General features: G+C 47.4%; 1 protein-coding gene across 1 annotated transcript in view; it reads left to right on the forward strand.

Annotated features, from left to right (window-relative positions):
* The window catches only part of LOC306917899 (uncharacterized protein), a 33,053-nt gene extending 21,186 nt beyond the window's left edge, over positions 1 to 11,867 (forward strand). Inside the window, exons 5-8 of the mRNA XM_079530795.1 lie at positions 4,176 to 4,449; positions 7,228 to 7,477; positions 7,707 to 8,003; positions 8,444 to 11,867. Coding sequence (XP_079386921.1) covers positions 4,176 to 4,449; positions 7,228 to 7,477; positions 7,707 to 8,003; positions 8,444 to 9,315 — 1,693 coding nt within the window. The 3' untranslated portion in view covers positions 9,316 to 11,867. The remainder of the gene's footprint in view (positions 1 to 4,175; positions 4,450 to 7,227; positions 7,478 to 7,706; positions 8,004 to 8,443) is intronic.
* Positions 11,868 to 20,864: the final 8,997 nt, after the last annotated feature.

Below are 20,864 nucleotides of genomic sequence, written 5' to 3' on the forward strand. Positions count from 1 at the left end.
GTGTCTGGCCAACGGTCTTCTGTTCCTAGCTGGAGGACTAAGGTAATAACTTGCTGTGTTTTAATATGACTGTCTCTGATCTAGAGAAAAACAACACTGAATATACTATAAAAAAGCGTTTTTTTAGCTCATCTGCAGCCAACGAGTTCTCTCGTCATCTGGGGCCCCCCGTGTCCGATACTCCCTCAGTGAATGATATGGTTCAATTTTTTTATCTTAAAGGTGTAGTGAAATAAAAAATACGTTTTTCACACCTTTAGACCATCTCCGTGGTCATCATATGAGCATACCTAACAATGGATGCCAAAAAAATGGGACAATTCTTATTTGTGTGTTTTTATATCAAAAGTCCATAAAAATATTTTTTTTATTACTTCCTGAAAACGAAAACTTGCTGCGTGATGACGTGTCTAGGCCCACATCGATAAAAGCCAATAAAAATGAAGCTCACCCGTATCCTCTCCATATGTGCGCATCCGTGCAGTACAGCTGCTATTGATTACAGAAATCCTCCGTTTTTATTCCCATTCCAGATAACATCCAGACAGTGTATTACTCGGTTTCAACTTAATCATCACGCTAAAATATGTATCTGATAACATTATAGGGTAGAAATAAGCCACATAACAGTAAACTGGTACAGCTGGCCGTCTATTTGATTTGTAAACAAACACACACCACGCTGCTGCGTATAGCATAGCAACAGTCCCTAGCTACCGTCCCATCGCCTGAAGGGATGCGACGCTCTGATTGGTTCAGAGACTTCATAGCGGTGTTTCAACTTGAGACCGTCTGAAACTTCAAAATAAAATGTCCACCATTTCCGTTTCACTACGCCTTTAAACTAGAGTCAGCTCTTGACATAGTGGCTCCTATAAAAACAAAAAAGAAACACCAGAGTAACACCCTGGATAAATGAGCAAACACGCTCACTGAAGCAAGAATGTCGTAGAGCTTGGAGAAAAACAGAACTCACCATCCACCTAGAGATTCTTAAAAAGTCGACAGTCGCCTATAACAAAGCCTTGCGTCTGGCAAGGCAGGCATATTTCTCTGGCATTATTAATGAGAACAAGAAAAATGCCAGAGTCTTATTCTCTACCATTGAACGACCCCCCCCCCCCCCCCCAGTCCTACAAGCAGTCGTTCCCGGCTTCTAAAGCTAAGTGTAATGAGTTTGCATGCTTTTTTGATAACAAAATTTGTAACATTAGAGCTGATATTATGAATGGTGCTGCTGCTAGCTCAAACCCTCAAACAGCAGCTAATGGTGCCAGGGTAGATCTCTCCAGGGGGAGCCTATTGGCATTCTGTGCAATTGATGAAGACGAACTCCGCAAAACCATATCACAGATGACTTCATCCTCCTGTTCATTGGATACAATTCCCACCACCTTTCTCAAAGAGGTTTTAGACAGTGTGATTGGAGATATCCTAAAAATTGTAAACAGCTCTCTACAATCAGGCTTCTTTCCAGACTCACTGAAGACTGCTGTAGTTAGGCCCTTACTCAAGAAACACAATCTTGATCCCTCTGTGTTGGGTAACTATCGACCCATTTCTAATCTGCCCTTTCTGGGCAAGGTTTTAGAAAAATGCATCTTTCATCAATTGGATGTGTTTCTACAGAACAATAATGTGCATAACAAATTCCAATCTGGCTTTAGGAAAGGTCACAGCACAGAAATAGCACTTGTAAAAGTAATTAATGATCTCAGGGTGTCTGCTGACAAGAAAAATGTATCCGTTCTCTTACTTCTAGATCTAACGGCTGCATTCGACACGATTGATCATTCCATTTTAATACAGCGTCTGGAGCACTGGATAGGCTTGTCTGGTACGGCCCTGTCCTGGTTTTCCTCCTACCTATCAAACAGAAGTTATTTTGTCAATCTAGCTGAGTTTGACTCAGACAAACACGACATTAGTTCTGGTATTCCTCAGGGCTCGATTCTTGGTCCTCTGTTATTCTCCCTGTACATACTGCCGTTGGGAGAACTTATTACCAATCACGGAGTCAATTTTCATTTCTATGCTGATGATACCCAACTATATCTTTCTGTAGCTCCAGATGATCCCCGTGCCTTAGGCCCGTTGTTGACCTGTCTGTCTAGCATCAAATGCTGGATGAGTGAGAACTTTCTCAAGCTAAATGAGGATAAGACAGAAGTTCTCATAATCGGTTCTAGTGAGCAGAAAGAATCAATAATAAGCAGACTTGGCAACCTGACTGTAGAAAGTAACAGTACAGTAAATAACTTGGGGGTCATTATTGATTCTGAATTGAATTTTAATTCACACATTAATCATGTTACCAAGATTGCTTTTTTTCACCTTAGAAATATTGCACGAATCAGAGCCTATTTGTCATTGGACGATGCAAAAACGCTAATCCACGCCTTTGTTTTTTCTCGGCTTGATTACTGCAATGCACTTTTTTCTGGACTGCCTAAGAAAACAACAAACAGATTACAACTTGTCCAAAATGCAGCAGCCAGAGTTTTAACTAGAACTAAGATGAGAGAACATATTACTCCAGTTTTGGCTTCACTGCACTGGCTTCCGGTTGTTTTTAGGATTGATTTTGTTTATAAAGCTCTCAATGGTCTCGCACCTTCCTACCTACATGACTGCCTGCCTAAATATGTCCCAAACCGCCCCCCTAAGGTCTTCCACTGCGGGCCTGCTCGCTTTGCCTAAAAAAATGGCAACAAAAAAATACGGGGAAGCAGCGTTTTGCTTCTACGGGCCGACGGCGTGGAAAAACTCCCACTGTACCTTCGACAGGCAGCCTCTGTAGACATTTTTAAAGCGCAGCTCAAGACTCACTTCTACACTCTTGCTTTTAATTGATCTTTTAATTCTTTTGTTATTCATGTCCTCACTGTATTGCATTACTGCTCTTGTTTTTTTTTAATGTTTATGCCTTGCTTTTATTTATTTTTCTCCATTGCTCTGTAAAGCACTTTGAGCTGCATTTCATGTCATGAAAGGTGCTATACAAATAAAGTTTTATTATTATTATTATAACTAGTCCCCACCGCGGAGCTCTGTGCCTGGTCAACGGTCTGCTGTTCCTGGCTGGAGGTCTAAGGTAATAACTAGTCCCCACCGCGGAGCTCTGTGCCTGGCTAGCGGTCTGCTGTTCCTAGCTGGAGGACTACGGTAATGAAGTGTCCCCACCGCGGAGCTCTGTGCCTGGCTAACGGTCTCCACCGCGGAGCTCTGTGCCTGGCTGGAGAACTAAGGTAGTCCCCACCGTGGAGCTCTGTGCCTAGCCAACGGTAATACATAATGTATTTAAATATTAGTTAACTATGGAATCGTGCATTTCCCGTCAGTCAGTGTGTCACTCAAAATCCCCATACATGGGAAAGCCCCATATATGGTGCCCAGGTCTCGTGACATCACAGTGATGAAGATCCCTGATGTCATAGTAAATGCGACCTGCTGTCGCAATTAAGCCCATATATGGAGATCCCTGATGTCATCAACATTTACAGGCCCGAATATTAATGCCCGTCCCTACCTGGGCCCTCATCAAACCCTGTACACTCAAGACACTGCCCCCGCTGTCACCCTTAGATCTCTATATATGGAGGCCAGTACAGAATTCATTCCATACGGTATGTTGATCTGATGATTTAATCCATTAATAAAATGTGCCCATCCATTTATAGCGCCCGGACCACTTTTACCGGTGGACCGGAAGTTGTTGTGAATGTGTGTGTGTAGCAGCTAACAATAGCCACACCACTCTAGAGTCGATCGACAACAACGGGAGGTAAGAATAAATCTATCGTGACTAGCGACTGGACCGCGGAAGGCCGTCAAACACAGGATCTTTTTTCAGAATTAGACGGGATGATTTAGATCGAGTTATGAACGTTTTAAGATTTTCGTTTTCGTCCGCTAAACAGGCAGGGAACATTTTCAATGACGTGTCACCGAGGATTGGGCAACAAGCGCTCCTAGGCTGTGGAGCGATGCGACCAGTTTTGATATAATTAATCTCCGTCCTATTTATCAATCTCGGGCAACTGACCGTGCACTTGAACTTGGCGGTGATCTCCGTCTGGGGCCCTTAAACTGTTAATGTCTGGGGGCGTGTCTCTTCCAGGGCGTGTCTCTTCCAGGGCGTGTCTCTTTAATGTCTGGGGGCGTGTCTCTTCCAGGGCGTGTCTCTTCCTGATCGACCCGTACGGCTCTCGCCACCTCCTCCCCCGCCCGGCGGTCACCGCCCTCTACAACCTGCCGCTACCCCTGCTGGTGTGGAGCCAGGCTGCGCTGGCGCTGCTGGCGCTGCGCCAGGTGGAGGTGGTGGCGCTGCCGCCCACTCTGGAGCGCCCCCCGCTGGCCGCCGTGCTGGCCGTGCTGCAGTGCACCTTGCTGCTGGCCGCGGACCTGCTGTCACCTGCCCTGTCGCCCGCTGTACCCGTTACCCTACAGGTAATCTAATATACGGTAACCTTCCCTGTGTTTCTTCACTAGTCCACCCATCGACTGATCTAATATACGGAAACCTTCCCTGTGTTTCTACACTAGTCCACCCATCGACTGATCTAATATACGGCAACCTTCCCTGTGTTTCTTCACTAGTCCACCCATCGACTAATCTAATATACAGCAACCTTCCCCGTGTTTCTACACTAGTCCACCCATCGACTGATCTAATATACGGCAACCTTCCCTGTGTTTCTACACTAGTCCACCCATCGACTGATCTAATATACGGCAACCTTCCCTGTGTTTCTACACTAGTCCACCCATCGACTGATCTAATATACGGCAACCTTCCCTGTGTTTCTACACTAGTCCACCCATCGACTGATCTAATATACGGCAACCTTCCCTGTGTTTCTACACTAGTCCACCCATCGACTGATCTAATATACAGCAACCTTCCCTGTGTTTCTACACTAGTCCACCCATCGACTGATCTAATATACGGCAACCTTCCCTGTGTTTCTACACTAGTCCACCCATCGACTGATCTAATATACGGCAACCTTCCCTGTGTTTCTACACTAGTCCACCCATCGACTGATCTAATATACGGCAACCTTCCCCGTGTTTCTACACTAGTCCACCCATCGACTGATCTAATATACAACAACCTTCCCCGTGTTTCTACACTAGTCCACCCATCGACTGATCTAATATACAACAACCTTCCCTGTGTTTCTACACTAGTCCACCCATCGACTGATCTAATATACGGCAACCTTCCCTGTGTTTCTACACTAGTCCACCCATCGACTGATCTAATATACAGCAACCTTCCCTGTGTTTCTACACTAGTCCACCCATCGACTGATCTAATATACAGCAACCTTCCCTGTGTTTCTACACTAGTCCACCCATCGACTGATCTAATATACGGCAACCTTCCCTGTGTTTCTACACTAGTCCACCCATCGACTGATCTAATATACGGCAACCTTCCCTGTGTTTCTACACTAGTCCACCCATCGACTGATCTAATATACGGCAACCTTCCCCGTGTTTCTACACTAGTCCACCCATCGACTGATCTAATATACAACAACCTTCCCTGTGTTTCTACACTAGTCCACCCATCGACTGATCTAATATACGGCAACCTTCCCTGTGTTTCTACACTAGTCCACCCATCGACAAATCTAATATACAGCAACCTTCCCTGTGTTTCTACACTAGTCCACCCATCGACTGATCTAATATACGGCAACCTTCCCCGTGTTTCTTCACTAGTCCACCCATCGACTGATCTAATATACAGCAACCTTCCCCGTGTTTCTACACTAGTCCACCCATCGACAAATCTAATATACAGCAACCTTCCCTGTGTTTCTACACTAGTCCACCCATCGACTGATCTAATATACAGCAACCTTCCCTGTGTTTCTACACTAGTCCACCCATCGACAAATCTAATATACAGCAACCTTCCCTGTGTTTCTACACTAGTCCACCCATCGACTGATCTAATATACAGCAACCTTCCCCGTGTTTCTTCACTAGTCCGATCCAGAAGAACACATCAGTAAGCAGGAACTGGGGATGGCAATGAAGGACCGGAAAGTCTGGCGTGGCATTGTGAAATCCATGATCTCGACAATCGGCGGTCGAAAAATGATGATGATGAACCCTAACCTGTGACAACCTAGGCTACAGTTTATTTCATTCATCCTGTACTGAACTGTTCCTTCATTAATTTCCTTCCCAACAGGTCCTGTCTCTCTGTTGGGGTCTGGCTGTCTCTAACCCGTACCCTCTACCCTCTACCCTACAGGTCCTGTCTCTCTGTTGGGGTCTGGCTGTCTCTAACCCGTACCCTCTACCCTCTACCCTACAGGTCCTGTCTCTCTGTTGGGGTCTGGCTGTCTCTAACCCTCTACCCTCTACCCTACAGGTCCTGTCTCTCTGTTGGGGTCTGGCTGTCTCTAACCCTCTACCCTCTACCCTACAGGTCCTGTCTCTCTGTTGGGGTCTGGCTGTCTCTAACCCGTACCCTCTACCCTCTACCCTACAGGTCCTGTCTCTCTGTTGGGGTCTGGCTGTCTCTAACCCTCTACCCTCTACCCTACAGGTCCTGTCTCTCTGTTGGGGTCTGGCTGTCTCTAACCCGTACCCTCTACCCTCTACCCTACAGGTCCTGTCTCTCTGTTGGGGTCTGGCTGTCTCTAACCCTCTACCCTCTACCCTACAGGTCCTGTCTCTCTGTTGGGGTCTGGCTGTCTCTAACCCGTACCCTCTACCCTCTACCCTACAGGTCCTGTCTCTCTGTTGGGGTCTGACTGTCTCTAACCCGTACCCTCTACCCTCTACCCTACAGGTCCTGTCTCTCTGTTGGGGTCTGGCTGTCTCTAACCCTCTACCCTCTACCCTACAGGTCCTGTCTCTCTGTTGGGGTCTGGCTGTCTCTAACCCGTACCCTCTACCCTCTACCCTACAGGTCCTGTCTCTCTGTTGGGGTCTGACTGTCTCTAACCCGTACCCTCTACCCTCTACCCTACAGGTCCTGTCTCTCTGTTGGGGTCTGGCTGTCTCTAACCCGTACCCTCTACCCTACAGGTCCTGTCTCTCTGGTGGGGTCTGGCTGTCTCTAACCCTCTACCCTCTACCCTCTACCCTACAGGTCCTGTCTCTCTGTTGGGGTCTGGCTGTCTCTAACCCTCTACCCTACAGGTCCTGTCTCTCTGGTGGGGTCTGGCTGTCTCTAACCCTCTACCCTCTACCCTACAGGTCCTGTCTCTCTGTTGGGGTCTGTCGGTGTGTCTGGGCTTCCTCTGCTATGTGTTCCCACGGCTGCGCTGTCCGGCTGCCTCAGCTGGAGGCGTGTCTGGAGGCGGGTCGGAGGCGGAGGGAAAGGCCTGGCCCCGCGGCGGGCGGACCGGGCTGGTTCTGGGCAGGGTGCTGGCTGTGTGTGCCCTCCTGGGGGCGCTGTGCTGCGGCCTGCACGTCCACGCCACGCTGTGGCTCTACGGCCTCCTGGGTAAGGATTTAGTCACTATGTGACCCTGTTGGGTAAGGATTTAGTCACTATGGACCTGATTTAAAAAAAATAGCAGACCTACAAGCTCATAGCGCGGCACTCGGTGCCGCGCTATGAGCTTGTAGATCTGCTATTTTTCAATAGCTAAATTAGAACGTAATGCTTAGAACACCAAAAAGGGTTCCCGCCCAGAATGGGTTAAACTCTAACTCGTCCTTGTCCTCTCTAGGGGAGTGGAGGCGCTTCAACTGGGGCTGGTGGTTGGTCCACTTCTGGGCCCGTCTCCTGGAGCTGGCCTGGGGCTTCTCCCTGCTGCTGCTGGGGTCCTGGGTGTTCTGGAGGCCCGCCGGGGGTCCGGGTAGCGAGGAGGGGTCCTGGGCGTTCTGGAGGCCCGCCGGGGGTCCGGGCAACGAGGAGGGCGGGCCGGGAGACGGCCGAACCGGAGGAGAACTCCCGTCGCCCGGCCAATCCGCAGCCTCGTCCCACAGGCACACCTGCTGGTCCAAGATAGTCCAGAGCCTGACAGGTACCGTAGCTCTGAACTACTGACTGACTGGCTGACTGGCTGGCTGGCTGGCTGGCTGACTGGCTGACTGGCTGGCTGGCTGGCTGGCTGACTGGCTGGCTGGCTGACTGGCTGACTGACTGGCTGACTGACTGGCTGACTGACTGGCTGACTGGCTGACTGACTGGCTGAGTGACTGACTGGCTGGCTGACTGGCTGGCTGGCTGGCTGGCTGACCCTCCCTAACCTCCTAACACTGACTGACTGACCGGCTGACCCTCCCTAACCTCCTAACCTCCTAACACTGTAAATAAATCTGTTACATAAAGGTGTATATAGATATGTATATAGATATGTATATAGATATGTATATAGATATGTATATAGATATGTATATAGATATGTATATAGATATGTATATAGATATGTATATAGATATAGAATATGTTAAATCTTTACAGGGAAGTCCTGCAAGAAGTCTGACAGCAACGGGGTGCTGGGCGTGTCAGGGGGAGGAGCCGGAGGGGAGGCGCCCCCCAACAACTGGGCGGGCCTCCAGGAACGCCCCGCCCCTCCCGGAGGAGGAGGAGGAGGAGCCGACATCAGCAAGAGTCTGATCCGAAACCAGAGCAACCAACACGACGGCGGCAAGAACAGCAACCACGGACGCAACCTGCGGGCTCGCTCTGCGGACCGCGGGGACGGCTCCTCCATGGGCTCCCTGCTGGGGGGGGTCCGCGGGGCCCCTCCCCCGCTGAAGGACCTGACGGACCCCTCGTACTCCTCGCTGTCGCTGTACGACCTTCGGCCCCCCTCCCCCATCGACCTGGGCCGCAGCATCGATGACGCGCTGCACCGCGAACACCTCCTGGGGGCCGGCAGCCTGTTCCAGCCGCTGTCCCTGGGGCCCTCGTCCCCCTACCCCCCCCCCTCGCCCCCCCCGGGGGGCCCCTGGCTGCGGCGGAACAACAGCGACCCCCAGCTGCTCTCGGACAGCAGCAGTGAGTCCTCCCAGCCTCTAGGGGGAGGCAGCGTCATGAGCAGCGTGCCCAGCAGGCAGGTGACCGAGCCCCCCACGCCGTCCCACCAGGGGGGGGGCGGGGCTCTGCCCTCCTCCGCTTCCTGTCCCGTGTCCCTGCAGCGCCCCTCCCTGGGGGAGGGGGAGGAGGGGGGGGAGGGGGAGGGGGGCGACGACACGCGCCCCTTCTTCACCCCGGACTCGGACCGGCTGCGGGGGGGCAGGGGGGGGAGGGGTGCGGGGTCACGGAGCTACCTGGAGGTCAGCCGATTGGACGATAGCAACAGCGTCAGCAGCGAAATTATAGACCTTTAACACTTTCATCGCCCCCTGGTGTTCATTTGAAATGACCGCAGGCAGCCAGCTATATCCCCTATATAGGCGCCATTCTATTTCCGCCCACACAGCCCAAAACAACGAGAGGAGGAGCAGCCGACATGTGTTAGGGTTAGGGTTAGCCTAACCCTAACCAGCCGACATGTGTTAGGGTTAGGGTTAGCCTAACCCTAACCAGCCGACATGTGTTAGGGTTAGGGTTAGCCTAACCCTAACCAGCTGACATGTGTTAGGGTTAGGGTTAGCCTACAGCGGATTCGACCGTTATCTCTGCATTGGAACGGCGAAATCATCCGTTATCAGCACGTTTGAATGGTGCCAAAATGTCCATACTGGCATCCTCACCACATAGCCTGGTCAAGGTTTCCCCCTGGTGGACATGTCATTTCCAACTATTTCCAACTAGGAGCTACTAATATATACTATTCTCTGCCTATCAGGACGTAACTCGGACGGTGCTGAGTCGGGTCTGGTGGCCTTCGCAACGCTCGGCACGGCGACTCGCTCGGCTAGCGCCTCGCTCGGCGGTGCCTCACGTAGCCACCAGACACGGCGCGCTTCCGTCAGGACATCAGTGATAATGACAATGCTACAATCGCAGATAATGACATACTGAACAGTGAGGATGCCAGTATGGACATTTTGGCACCATTCAAACGTGCTGATAACGGATGATTTCGCCGATTCAATACATGATACCAGTCGAATGGGGTGTAGCCTAACCCTAACCAGCCGACATGTGTTAGGTTTCACCACAAGCGGTGACATGGCGATCAGAAATCACTGTTTACATCTGAACGTCGGGTGGTTTGGACTAAAACAACAACTTTGGAGTATTTTTCGGAGAAAACAAGCAGCAAAGAAACGACAATGAGTGGATCCTTATGGGAGGCAAGTGCATTGTTCCTCACGATGGGCTGTCAATCAGAAAGGACTTTTCTGATTAGATGTATGGGCTGTCAATCAGAAAGGACTTTTCTGATTGAATGAAAGGGCTGTCAATCAGATAGGACTTTTCTGATTGGATGAATGGGCTGTCAATCAGATAGGACTTTTCTGATTGGATGAATGGGCTGTCAAGGCCAGGACATATTGTTTTGCCACTCGGTACGCGTTCCAGCATAACTTTGGTTCTGGGTATGTTGATGATGTCACCTGATGATGTCACCTGATGATGTCACCTGCATACCGTCTATTGTTTTAATTATGATGATGACGTCACCCTCTATTGTTCTATGGGACTTCTTTAGAGAAGTAACATTCTAGGGTGTTGATATCGTTAAACAATGAATTAGTAATGATGTCTATCTTCACATGGACAACAGTAGGGATGGAGCTTGATACCCCGATACCCGATAAAATCCGATAACAAGCTTATCGAGTACCCGTTATCAATAAGCTTTGGGCTTATCAAGCCTGTTATGGAGCACAGCGGCCCATGACGTCATGTTCAAACAATCATGGCAAGAGGCGATCAAGAAATAAATGTAATCATCCATGCTGGCACAAACATGTCAGTCTAAAAGTGTATTGATAACTGCCAACCAGCGCTGCCAGGGTAAACAAAACAGTTTCTTTAATAATATTTTATTGGTCAAAAGGTCAATTGTCTGTTAGAAATGTACTGTATTTGAGGCCCTAGTAAAAGATACTGGTTCTGTTCAGAATGTATCGTCTCCCGTCTTTCCACAAAATAATAGAAAATGCTGGATAGTGGGCTCGATAAGAACCCTGCTCGATAAGCCTGATCGATAAGATGATCCATAAGCCTGATCCATAAGCCTGATCCATAAGCCTGATCGATAAGCCTGATCGATAAGCCTGATCGATAAGGTGATCGATAAGCCTGATAGATAAGCCTGATAGATAAGCCTGATCAATAAGCCTGATCGATAAGGTGATCGATAAGAACCCGTCTCGATAAGCCTGATCGATAAGCCTGATCGATAAGGTGATCGATAAGAACCCGTCACTATAAGCCTGATCGATAAGCCTGATCGATAAGGTGATCGTTATCAATTAACATTAACGAGCTCCACCCCTAGACAACAGTGAGGAACGTTAAACAATGAATTAGTAATGATGTCATCAGTGACTTCCATTTCTTTGATACTGTTACATGTTGCTTTCCATTATATTTCATCCATTGTGCATAATTAATGTGTATGTTATTTAAAACAAAAAAAAACGTTGTGCCATACATAACGATAAGTGCTTGTTTTCATGTTAATGTTTTAGATCTGTGTAAAACTCTTCCTTAGGGTCTATAGATCCGTATAAAACTCTTTCTGCGGGATAACTCTGCATAGCTGCTGAAGTCCTGACATCACTCGCTCATCCCCTGGTTCTAAAGTCCTGACGTCACTCGCTCATCCTGGTTCTAAAGTCCTGACGTCACTCGCTCATCCCCTGGTTCTAAAGTCCTGACGTCACTCGCTCATCCTGGTTCTAAAGTCCTGACGTCACTCGCTCATCCCCTGGTTCTAAAGTCCTGACGTCACTCGCTCATCCTGGTTCTAAAGTCCTGACGTCACTCGCTCATCCCCTGGTTCTAAAGCTGTTGCTTTTAGCGTGTAGCTAAAATTATCTGTAAGTACAAGATGAGATTCCACCACATTATGTATTGAGGTTGATGTGTTTTGCTTCATGATTATTTTATTCCGTGAAAGTCTGTGAAAGATTTCACGTAAATTGCACACTCCGTTCATGATTTGAGGCTTTTTGTTCAAAACGGGCCAATCCTGCCAACTTTGAAAGCCAATTACGATGGAATCTGAAATATCGGACAGATCCGTCTTGAACACATGTCTATAGAGCGTCGCAGTCCCGCCCCCTACCAGGGCCCAGGAAATGATTCTCCGTTCATTTTCCTCATAGACATTTCAGAAAGTATTTATTTAAAGACGTTTACGCCGCGGACAAAGCCAACTCTTGTCGTGACAAATCATGACAACAAACACAATTTTTCGGGCCAAACAAAGAATTAGAAACTTTTTTTGTTGTTTTTCTTCTATGTAATTATTTGTTTGGTCCAACATATTGTGTGTGTTGTCATGATTTGTCACGCCTCGAGTTGGCTTCGTACGACGCTTAAAAGGTCTTTAACACTTTGATTGCTACAAGATCTCGGCAGGCCTATTTGGATGTTGCTACCGCTTAACATTGCACAAAGGCCTTGTTCGGGGGCCCACAGCAAAATGTTCTCTTATAGCGAGAATCACACGCATACATCAAAAGAAAGCTGAACTTGTCCACTTCAATTTAAAAAATACATTTTGATTTTACCATGTTCCATTCTGGAGATATTGACCTTTTTGCAACACCTGCATTTGCCTGGAAGTGGTTATCTTGAACAGCGAGCAGAGTTATGGATGGTTTAAAGTCAGACATTGACAGGCAGATATAAAATTGAACCCAATAAATATCCTATACATCCTATACACCGAATGAAAGCCCTGAATGTGTACTTTTACGAGGAAAAGAGTAAACATTGATCCCATGTACAGTTAGACAGTAATTGGTTATTGAATGCAGCTTGTGCCCACCAGATAACTTCAGAGAAGACATGGACGTGAACTCCTCAATATTCACAAAATAAGGCCTATAGCGACATATAAATACTATATACCGTATGAAACAGAAGACTCTCTGCTTTCATAAGAAAAAAACTTCTACTGTAGTAATAATAAAAATCACACCCATGTGAAGTGAGTGGTGCAACACCATATTCTGTTCTCTGCTTATTCAATACAGCTCACTATATACGGACTGAGGCAGAAAGTCATGTAAACCTTTTATTTACAGTTTGGTCTGTAAACTTCTACTGTAATAATAAAAATCACACCCCTGTGAAGTGAGCGTTGCAACTGTTCTGTACTTATTCACTACAGCTCGCTATATACGGACTGAGACAGAAAGTCATGTAAACCTTTTATTTACAGTTTGGTCTGTAAACTTCTACTGTAATAATAAAAATCACACCCCTGTGAAGTGAGCGGTGCAACTGTTCTCTACAGTTGCGCGGTAGAGAACAGTTGCACCGCTCACTTCACAGGGGTGTGATTTTTATTATTACAGTAGAAGTTTACAGACCAAACTGTAAATAAAAGGTTTACATGACTTTCTGCCTCAGTCCGTATATAGCGAGCTGTATTGAATAAGCAGAGAACAGAATATGGGACAGAGTTGCACCACTCACTTCACATGGGTGTGATTTTTATTATTACTACAGTAGAAGTTTTTTTCTTATGAAAGCAGAGAGTCTTCTGTTTCATACGGTATATAGTATTTATATGTCGCTATAGGCCTTATTTTGTGAATATTGAGTTCGGGTCCATGTCTTCTCTGCAGTTATATCTGGTGGGCGCAATGTGCAATGTAACCAATTTATGACAAACTGTACATGGGATCAATGTTTACTCTTTTCCTCGTAAAAGTACACATTCAGGGCTTTCATTCGGTGTATAGGATGTATAGCATATTTATTGTGTTTATTGTTATATCTGCCTGTCAATGTCTGACTATAAACCTTCATAACTCTGCTTTCTTAGATGATGATGATGATTGCCTCATTGTCTTGATCGCAAAACATTGGAGGGGGGGGGGGGGGGGGTTCATGGGCACATTGGGCAGCAAAAGTATTGATCGTACGGCTATAAAAAGTCCCATTCCACCGTTCGGTTCAGAACTATAGTATAACGGTGAGACGCGTTGTCATCATCAGCTGATTTTGTTTTTCAAGCTAGTGAAGTATATTTACTAACAAGAGAACATGCCTGGGCATGCAGGTTGGAGGCGATGGAGGGAAAAAAAAGATTCACCCGGCTGTGATGTCGACGACAACGGATCACAACACCACGGTTTAGGACGCGGAAAAGTTCGTTATACATTACACCCGGGTCGATTACGTCCCCGATGCGTTCATTGCGGTCTTATCACTACAATTATAATGAATAAAAAAGCGTTACAATCACACGCGTCCGAGCGATCTCCGATTATGACTGTTCTGCATGGCGATACGTGATCCACCAACGGCACACTGTCTGTTGTCGTGGCGGCCCCTCGATACTGTGGTTAGTTCGTAGTATTGTAGGCTCGGGGATCGTTTGGTCGCTACAGTATGAAGAAGGAAACATGCATCTGTCCATGTGTGTTGCAGACGCAATGCAATGTCGATCGGACCCGGTGCATATGTGTTTAGGCAGCGATCCGTTCATCATGTTTTTTTCCGAGAGACAGAGCCAGCCAGGACAGAGCCCCCATCTCGCAAGGCCCTCCTCCTGCAGGAGAAACAGGAGGGGAGGGGGGAATCGAGTAGTATAGTGTTGTGTGAAAGCCAATAGGTGGAGGAAAGCCTGGTGAGGCGAGGTTAGGTGAAATTTGATTATTTTCACACACCGACTGGATCATGCCTTCTACACGTAAAGCGGCCCGCCCTCCTGTTTTCAGGAGGGGAGGGTTTTTTTTATTATTATTTTTTTTTTCTGATCACGTGAGCGGGACTAAGCAGCAATGATAGGGGGTTGGTTCTTCATTGTCCGGGTGGGTAAAAAGATGAATGAAAGTATGCTATAAAAAAGTGATTGAAACGTATTGATACGTGATTCGCACCCGACGTTTGATTAATTGATAACGTATTGATACGCGATTCGCGTCGGCTGTGTTAAATAAATACTTTTTGAAATGTCTATGAGGGAAAAATGCATTGTGATTCATTTCCTGGGCCTGGCGTCGTCAAGAAAGGGGGCGGGACTTCGACGCTCTATAGAGATAGTGTGTAACGATTTGCGGGATTTTTGGACAGAATCTGGAGTAATATCAAAGAATGTGTTTTTCAAAAGTCGGCCTCCTGGTGGCGCTATAACAGGTCGTTCTGGAGATCTTGGGGCAGAGGTTCATCGTTGGCATCCAGGGAGTGTGTATGCAAAATGAGACACCGATCCAGTTAACGGTGCCGGAGATTAGCTGTACACAGACGGACGGACGGACACACGGTCACACTCACACACGGACGGAGTGCAAAACATACTCTCTCCACCACGCCTTCGGCCTTCGGCCTGGTGGAGACAAGTACACTAGCAGTACACCAATAAGTACACTAGCAGTACACCAATAAGTACACTAATACGTACACTAATAAGTACACTAATCCCAAAGTGTTTTATATAACGTCTGTCGGCTGGAAACCTCACATGTCCCAAATTGTTACGTATCAGGATTACAATTCTAAATGAGCAAAAGTAGCAGATCTAATAATAATAATAATATCTGGGACTTCTATAGCGCTTTTCTAATACCCAAAGACGCTTTACATGTGTGGGGGCCGGGGGGGGGGGGGGGGGGGGGGGACAAGAGAAAAGGACAACTTTATTAGAAGAAAGAAAATAAGAATAAAACCAGTAAAACATTACATGTAACAAGTTAAAAATACATCAGCCTGGGAATGCTAGTCTGAACAGGTGGGTTTTTAGTGCGGTTTTGAAGGTGGGGAGTGAGGGGGCATCCCGGATCTGTTTGGGGAGGGCATTCCAGAGGGTAGGGGCGGCCACAGAGAAGGCCCAGTCGCCCCAGATTTTGAGCCTGATCTTCTTGGGGATCACAAGGAGGCCGGCATCGCTGGACCTGAGGGAGCGGGATGGTGCGTGTGGTTCGAGGAGGGCGGAGAGGTAGGGGGGAGCCAGGTTGTGCAATTCTGTGTTTGATGGGGAGCCAATGGAGGTCACGGAGGACTGGGGTGATATGGTCTCTGGAGCGGGTGGAGGTGAGCAGGCGGGTAGCTGAGTTTTGGACGTATTGTAGTTTGTTGAGGGTTTTTGCAGTGGTGCCATAGAGGATGCTGTTGCAGTAGTCCAGTCGGGATGAGATGAAGGCATTAAGGAGGGTTTCGGCAGCTGAGGGGTTTAGGAAGTTTTGTTGCATCCAGGTTTTTATGTCTGTGAGGCAGGTGGTGAGGGTGGAGTGGGTGGCTGGGGTGATGGATGAGGTGGAGAGGTATAGCTGTGTGTCGTCTGCGTAGCAATGAAATTGAAGGCCGTGGTGGCGGAGGATCTGACCAAGGGGGAGGATGTAGATGGTGAAAAGCAGGGGGCCGAGCACAGAGCCTTGGGGGACACCATGAGTGACTGGGGCAGTGGAGGAGGTGCAGTTGTTAATTGAAATGAATTGCTGACGGTCATACAAACCGTCATACAAACTCCTTTGATGCTCTAGGATGATCACATTTATGGAAATAAACTAACCTTAAAATGGAGATCAGAGGTTTCTGCCCGACAGTAACGGTATGTGAATGATACACAGAGCGCCCCCTAGTGGACCACACAACACGGCACACTGGCTTGAAGATGGAGTGCCACAATTGTTTGTGTTTTTCCAGTTTTTCATGTGTCTATGAGGTGACAGTACTTCATTAGACACCCTGGAGTCGTTGTGATGTGCAATGGTGTAGTAACTTTGTATTTAGGGTTTCTTCCTGGAGGCTGAACCCTTGACAGTCAAACGGGCCAATGAAATAAACAGTAATATAGTGACAGTATCACATTATCAGCCCCTCCCCTAACCCCTCCCCCTTTATCATACAACTACAGCTGTGGGTGCGGCTTCAGTTCAGGTGGATCACCACCCATCACCACCCACCAGGCAAACCAGGCATACTTAATGAGCTGGTGGGCGTGCCCACATAAAAACGACATTTGAACAAATACTGTACACTTTTTTGAAAAAATGATTCCTCCTTATATAACAATAAGATCTGATGATCATGTTTTAGGGTGGAAAGAAATCATGGCACTCCATCTTTAAAGCATTGGACCTCAGAACCTCCTGTTGTACATGTTTTATTATAAACATGAACGTCAGAACCTCCTGCAGAACTCTACATTATAATAAACGTGTTATTATAAACATGAAACTCTCCTAACGTACGCAGCACTTATCCTGAGCACTAGAATCAAGTATTTTTTGCTACTCAAGAGGAAACTATCTTTGAAATACTCAACATATAAGAGAGATTGTGTAAATAGTAAATACTGTTACTGTCTATGAAATAAAAATAAATAAAAATAAAGTATTCAAAGTTCAAACGATACAAGATGCATTTTACTGTGAAAGACAATCGTGTAAAGAACAGTGCTCCATCCATCCATCCATCCATCCACCCATCCATCCACCCATCCACCCATCCACCCATCCACCCATCCATCCACCCATCCACCCATCCATCCATCCACCCATCCATCCTACTCCAACCTTATTGGTTGTATATTGTGTGTGCGCCGCATTCTGCATAATATAAGTATCTGGTTTCAAATAAATATGAGACAACTGCATATAATAATTGTATTATTTTACAGTGAATCCGAGTCTCATTTCTTTCATAGTTATTTTATTTTATTAATTTAGAGTGAATACACTGTAATGCCGTATTCACTTCATTTAGAGTGAATACACTGCGATACCGTATTCACTTCATTTAGAGTGAATACACTGATACCGTATTCACTTCATTTAGAGTGAATACACTGTGATACCGTATTCACTTCATTTAGAGTGAATACACTGTGATACCGTATTCACTTCATTTAGAGTGAATACACTGTAATACCGTATTCACTTCATTTAGAGTGAATACACTGTGATACCGTATTCACTTCATTTAGAGTGAATACACTGTGATACCGTATTCACTTCATTTAGAGTGAATACACTGCGATACCGTATTCACTTAATTTAGAGTGAATACACTGTAATGCCGTATTCACTTCATTTAGAGTGAATACACTGCGATACCGTATTCACTTCATTTAGAGTGAATACACTGCGATACCGTATTCACTTCATTTAGAGTGAATACACTGTGATACCGTATTCACTTCATTTAGAGTGAATACACTGTGATACCGTATTCACTTCATTTAGAGTGAATACACTGTGATACCGTATTCACTTCATTTAGAGTGAATACACTGATACCGTATTCACTTCATTTAGAGTGAATACACTGTAATGCCGTATTCACTTCATTTAGAGTGAATACAGTTATTCTTTCATAGAGATGTGATTAATTGTATTAATTTAGGGTGGTTAGGGTTCGAGTACAGGTAGGGGTATAGGGTCAAAGTCGTACAATTTGTCACACACGCCAAGGAGCGCTGAGCTGCAGCCAAGGAGCGCTGAGCTGCAGCCAAGGAGCGGTGAGCCGCAGCCAAGGAGCGCTGAGCTGCAGCCAAGGAGTGCTGAGCCACAGCCAAGGAGCGCTGAGCCGCAGCCATGGAGCGCTGAGCTGCAGCCAAGGAGTGCTGAGCCGCAGCCAAGGAGCGCTGAGCCGCAGCCATGGAGCGCTGAGCTGCAGCCATGGAGCGCTGAGCTGCAGCCAAGGAGTGGTGAGCTGCAGCCAAGGAGCGGTGAGCCACAGCCAAGGAGCGGTGAGCCACAGCCAAGGAGCGGTGAGCTGCAGCCAAGGAGCGGTGAGCTGCAGCCAAGGAGAGGTGAGCTGCAGCCAAGGAGCGGTGAGCTGCAGCCAAGGAGCGGTGAGCGCAGCCAAGGAGCGGTGAGCCGCAGCCAAGGAGCGGTGAGCCGCAGCCAAGGAGCGGTGAGCTGCAGCCAAGGAGCGGTGAGCTGCAGCCAAGGAGCGGTGAGCGCACCCAAGGAGCGGTGAGCGCAGCCAAGGCAATTTGATTAGTTAATTTGACCCCCCAATCCAACCCTTGATGCTGAGTGCCAAGCAGGGACTGACCCCCAATCCAGGCATTGGCATTTGGTACAGTCTTTGGTATGACCCGGCCGGGGATCGAACCCTGACCTCCCAGTTTCAGGGCAGACACTCTAACCACAAGGCCACTGACTGGTTGGGGTTAGGGGGAGGGGTTACAAGTCTTCTTTCATAGAGTTGTGTTTTATTGTATTCATTTAGAGTTAGGGTTGGTACAGGGTTGTAGGTAGGGTGGGTTAGGGTTAGTTAGGGTACAGGTAGGGGTTAGGGGTCATACAGGGTTGTGGGTTAGGTGATACAGGTCTTTCACAGAGTTGTGTTTTATTAATTTAGGGTGCAGTTAGGGTGCAGGTAGGGGTTAGGGTTTAGGGTGGATAGGGTACAGGTAGGGCTCAGGCTAATATACGGCAACCTTCCCCGTGTTTCGTCACTAGTCCAATTCAGAAGAACACAGTTTTCCGGCCACTGCTACAGAGCTGACAATGAGGTTATATCTTCCCTTCTTCTCTGGAGTCCTGCCTCAAAGCAGACCAGAGGTAGAAAACCGTCGTTCCCCGATGTCATCGCTAGGGACACATGATGTCATCGCTAGGGACACAGGCATCAGTAAGCAGGAACTGGGGATGGCAATGAAGGACCGGGAAGTCTGGCGTGATATTGTGAAATCCACGATCTTGACCGCGGTCGAAAAATTATGATGAGGGCTCAGGGGTGATCCAGGTCTTTCATAGAGTCGTGCGGATTGTTTTATTGTATTAATGTAGCGTTAGTTAGGGTACAGTTAGGGTACAGTAGGGTAGAGTTAGGGGTTTCATAGAGTTGTGCAGAATTGGAGCCGAGTGTTTTTCATCTTCTTCTTGTAGTCTTCGTCAAACTGCTCGTTCTGAGCCACCGTGAAGTGGTTCTTCCAATCGGAAACCTTCCCTGTGGAAAAAAACAAAACAAATCAAGTTATGCCTCTTTCTCTGTAACTCTCTCACTCCCCCTGGTGGCCAGTGATGGACGAAGTAGGAAACTCCACAACTGTAGAACTACTGGAGTCATTTTTTATGCATCTTACTTAACTGATACAATCATTATCTAACATGACATGTTCAGGTTGTGTTAGTAAGCAGACTAAAATGACATATTTAGGTGGGGTGCATACTTAGTTTAGACTAGTCATTGGTTAGACATGTGTTAAGATTAGGTTTAGGTGTGCTGCCCCGTGGGAGGTGAGGGTTAAGGTTAGGTTTAGGTGTGCTGCCCCGTGGGAGGTTAGGTTTAGGGTGAGGGTTTGAGATAGGTTGTAGTTGTAGGACTAATGACTGGTCTAACCAATGACTATAGTCTAAACTACCCCTTTAGGTTGGGTTAGGGTTAGGGTTAGGGTTAGGGTTAGGGGTTAGGGTTAGGGTTAGGGGTTAGGGTTAGGGTTGGGGTTGGGGTTAGGGGTTAGGGTTAGGGTTAGGGTAAGGGTTGGGGTTAGGGGGTTAGGGTTAGGGGTTGGGGTTGGGGTTAGGGGGTTAGGGTTAGGGTTTGGGTTAGGGTTAGGGTTAGGGGTTAGGTTGTGACAAAGAGACACCCTATAGAGGACCGGGGACGAGCGATCCAGGCCCGGATCTCGCTTAGGTCTACCCAGAGACAAGGCAAGGCCAAGGATCTATTGGGAATAGGGTAAGGGCACTGTGCTATGCATCCTGTTTACTGGCCAACCCCACTAGCAGGTCCTAAGTGACATAGAGGAATAATGTGGGATTTATTCTCCACAATTTTCTAAGGGAGGTGGAGAGGGTTAGGGTTAGGGTTAGGGTTAGGGTTAGGGTTAGGGTTAGGGTTAGGG

Source organism: Electrona antarctica (genome assembly GCF_951216825.1).
Source record: "Electrona antarctica genome assembly, contig: scaffold_56, whole genome shotgun sequence".
Lineage (NCBI taxonomy): Eukaryota > Metazoa > Chordata > Actinopteri > Myctophiformes > Myctophidae > Electrona > Electrona antarctica.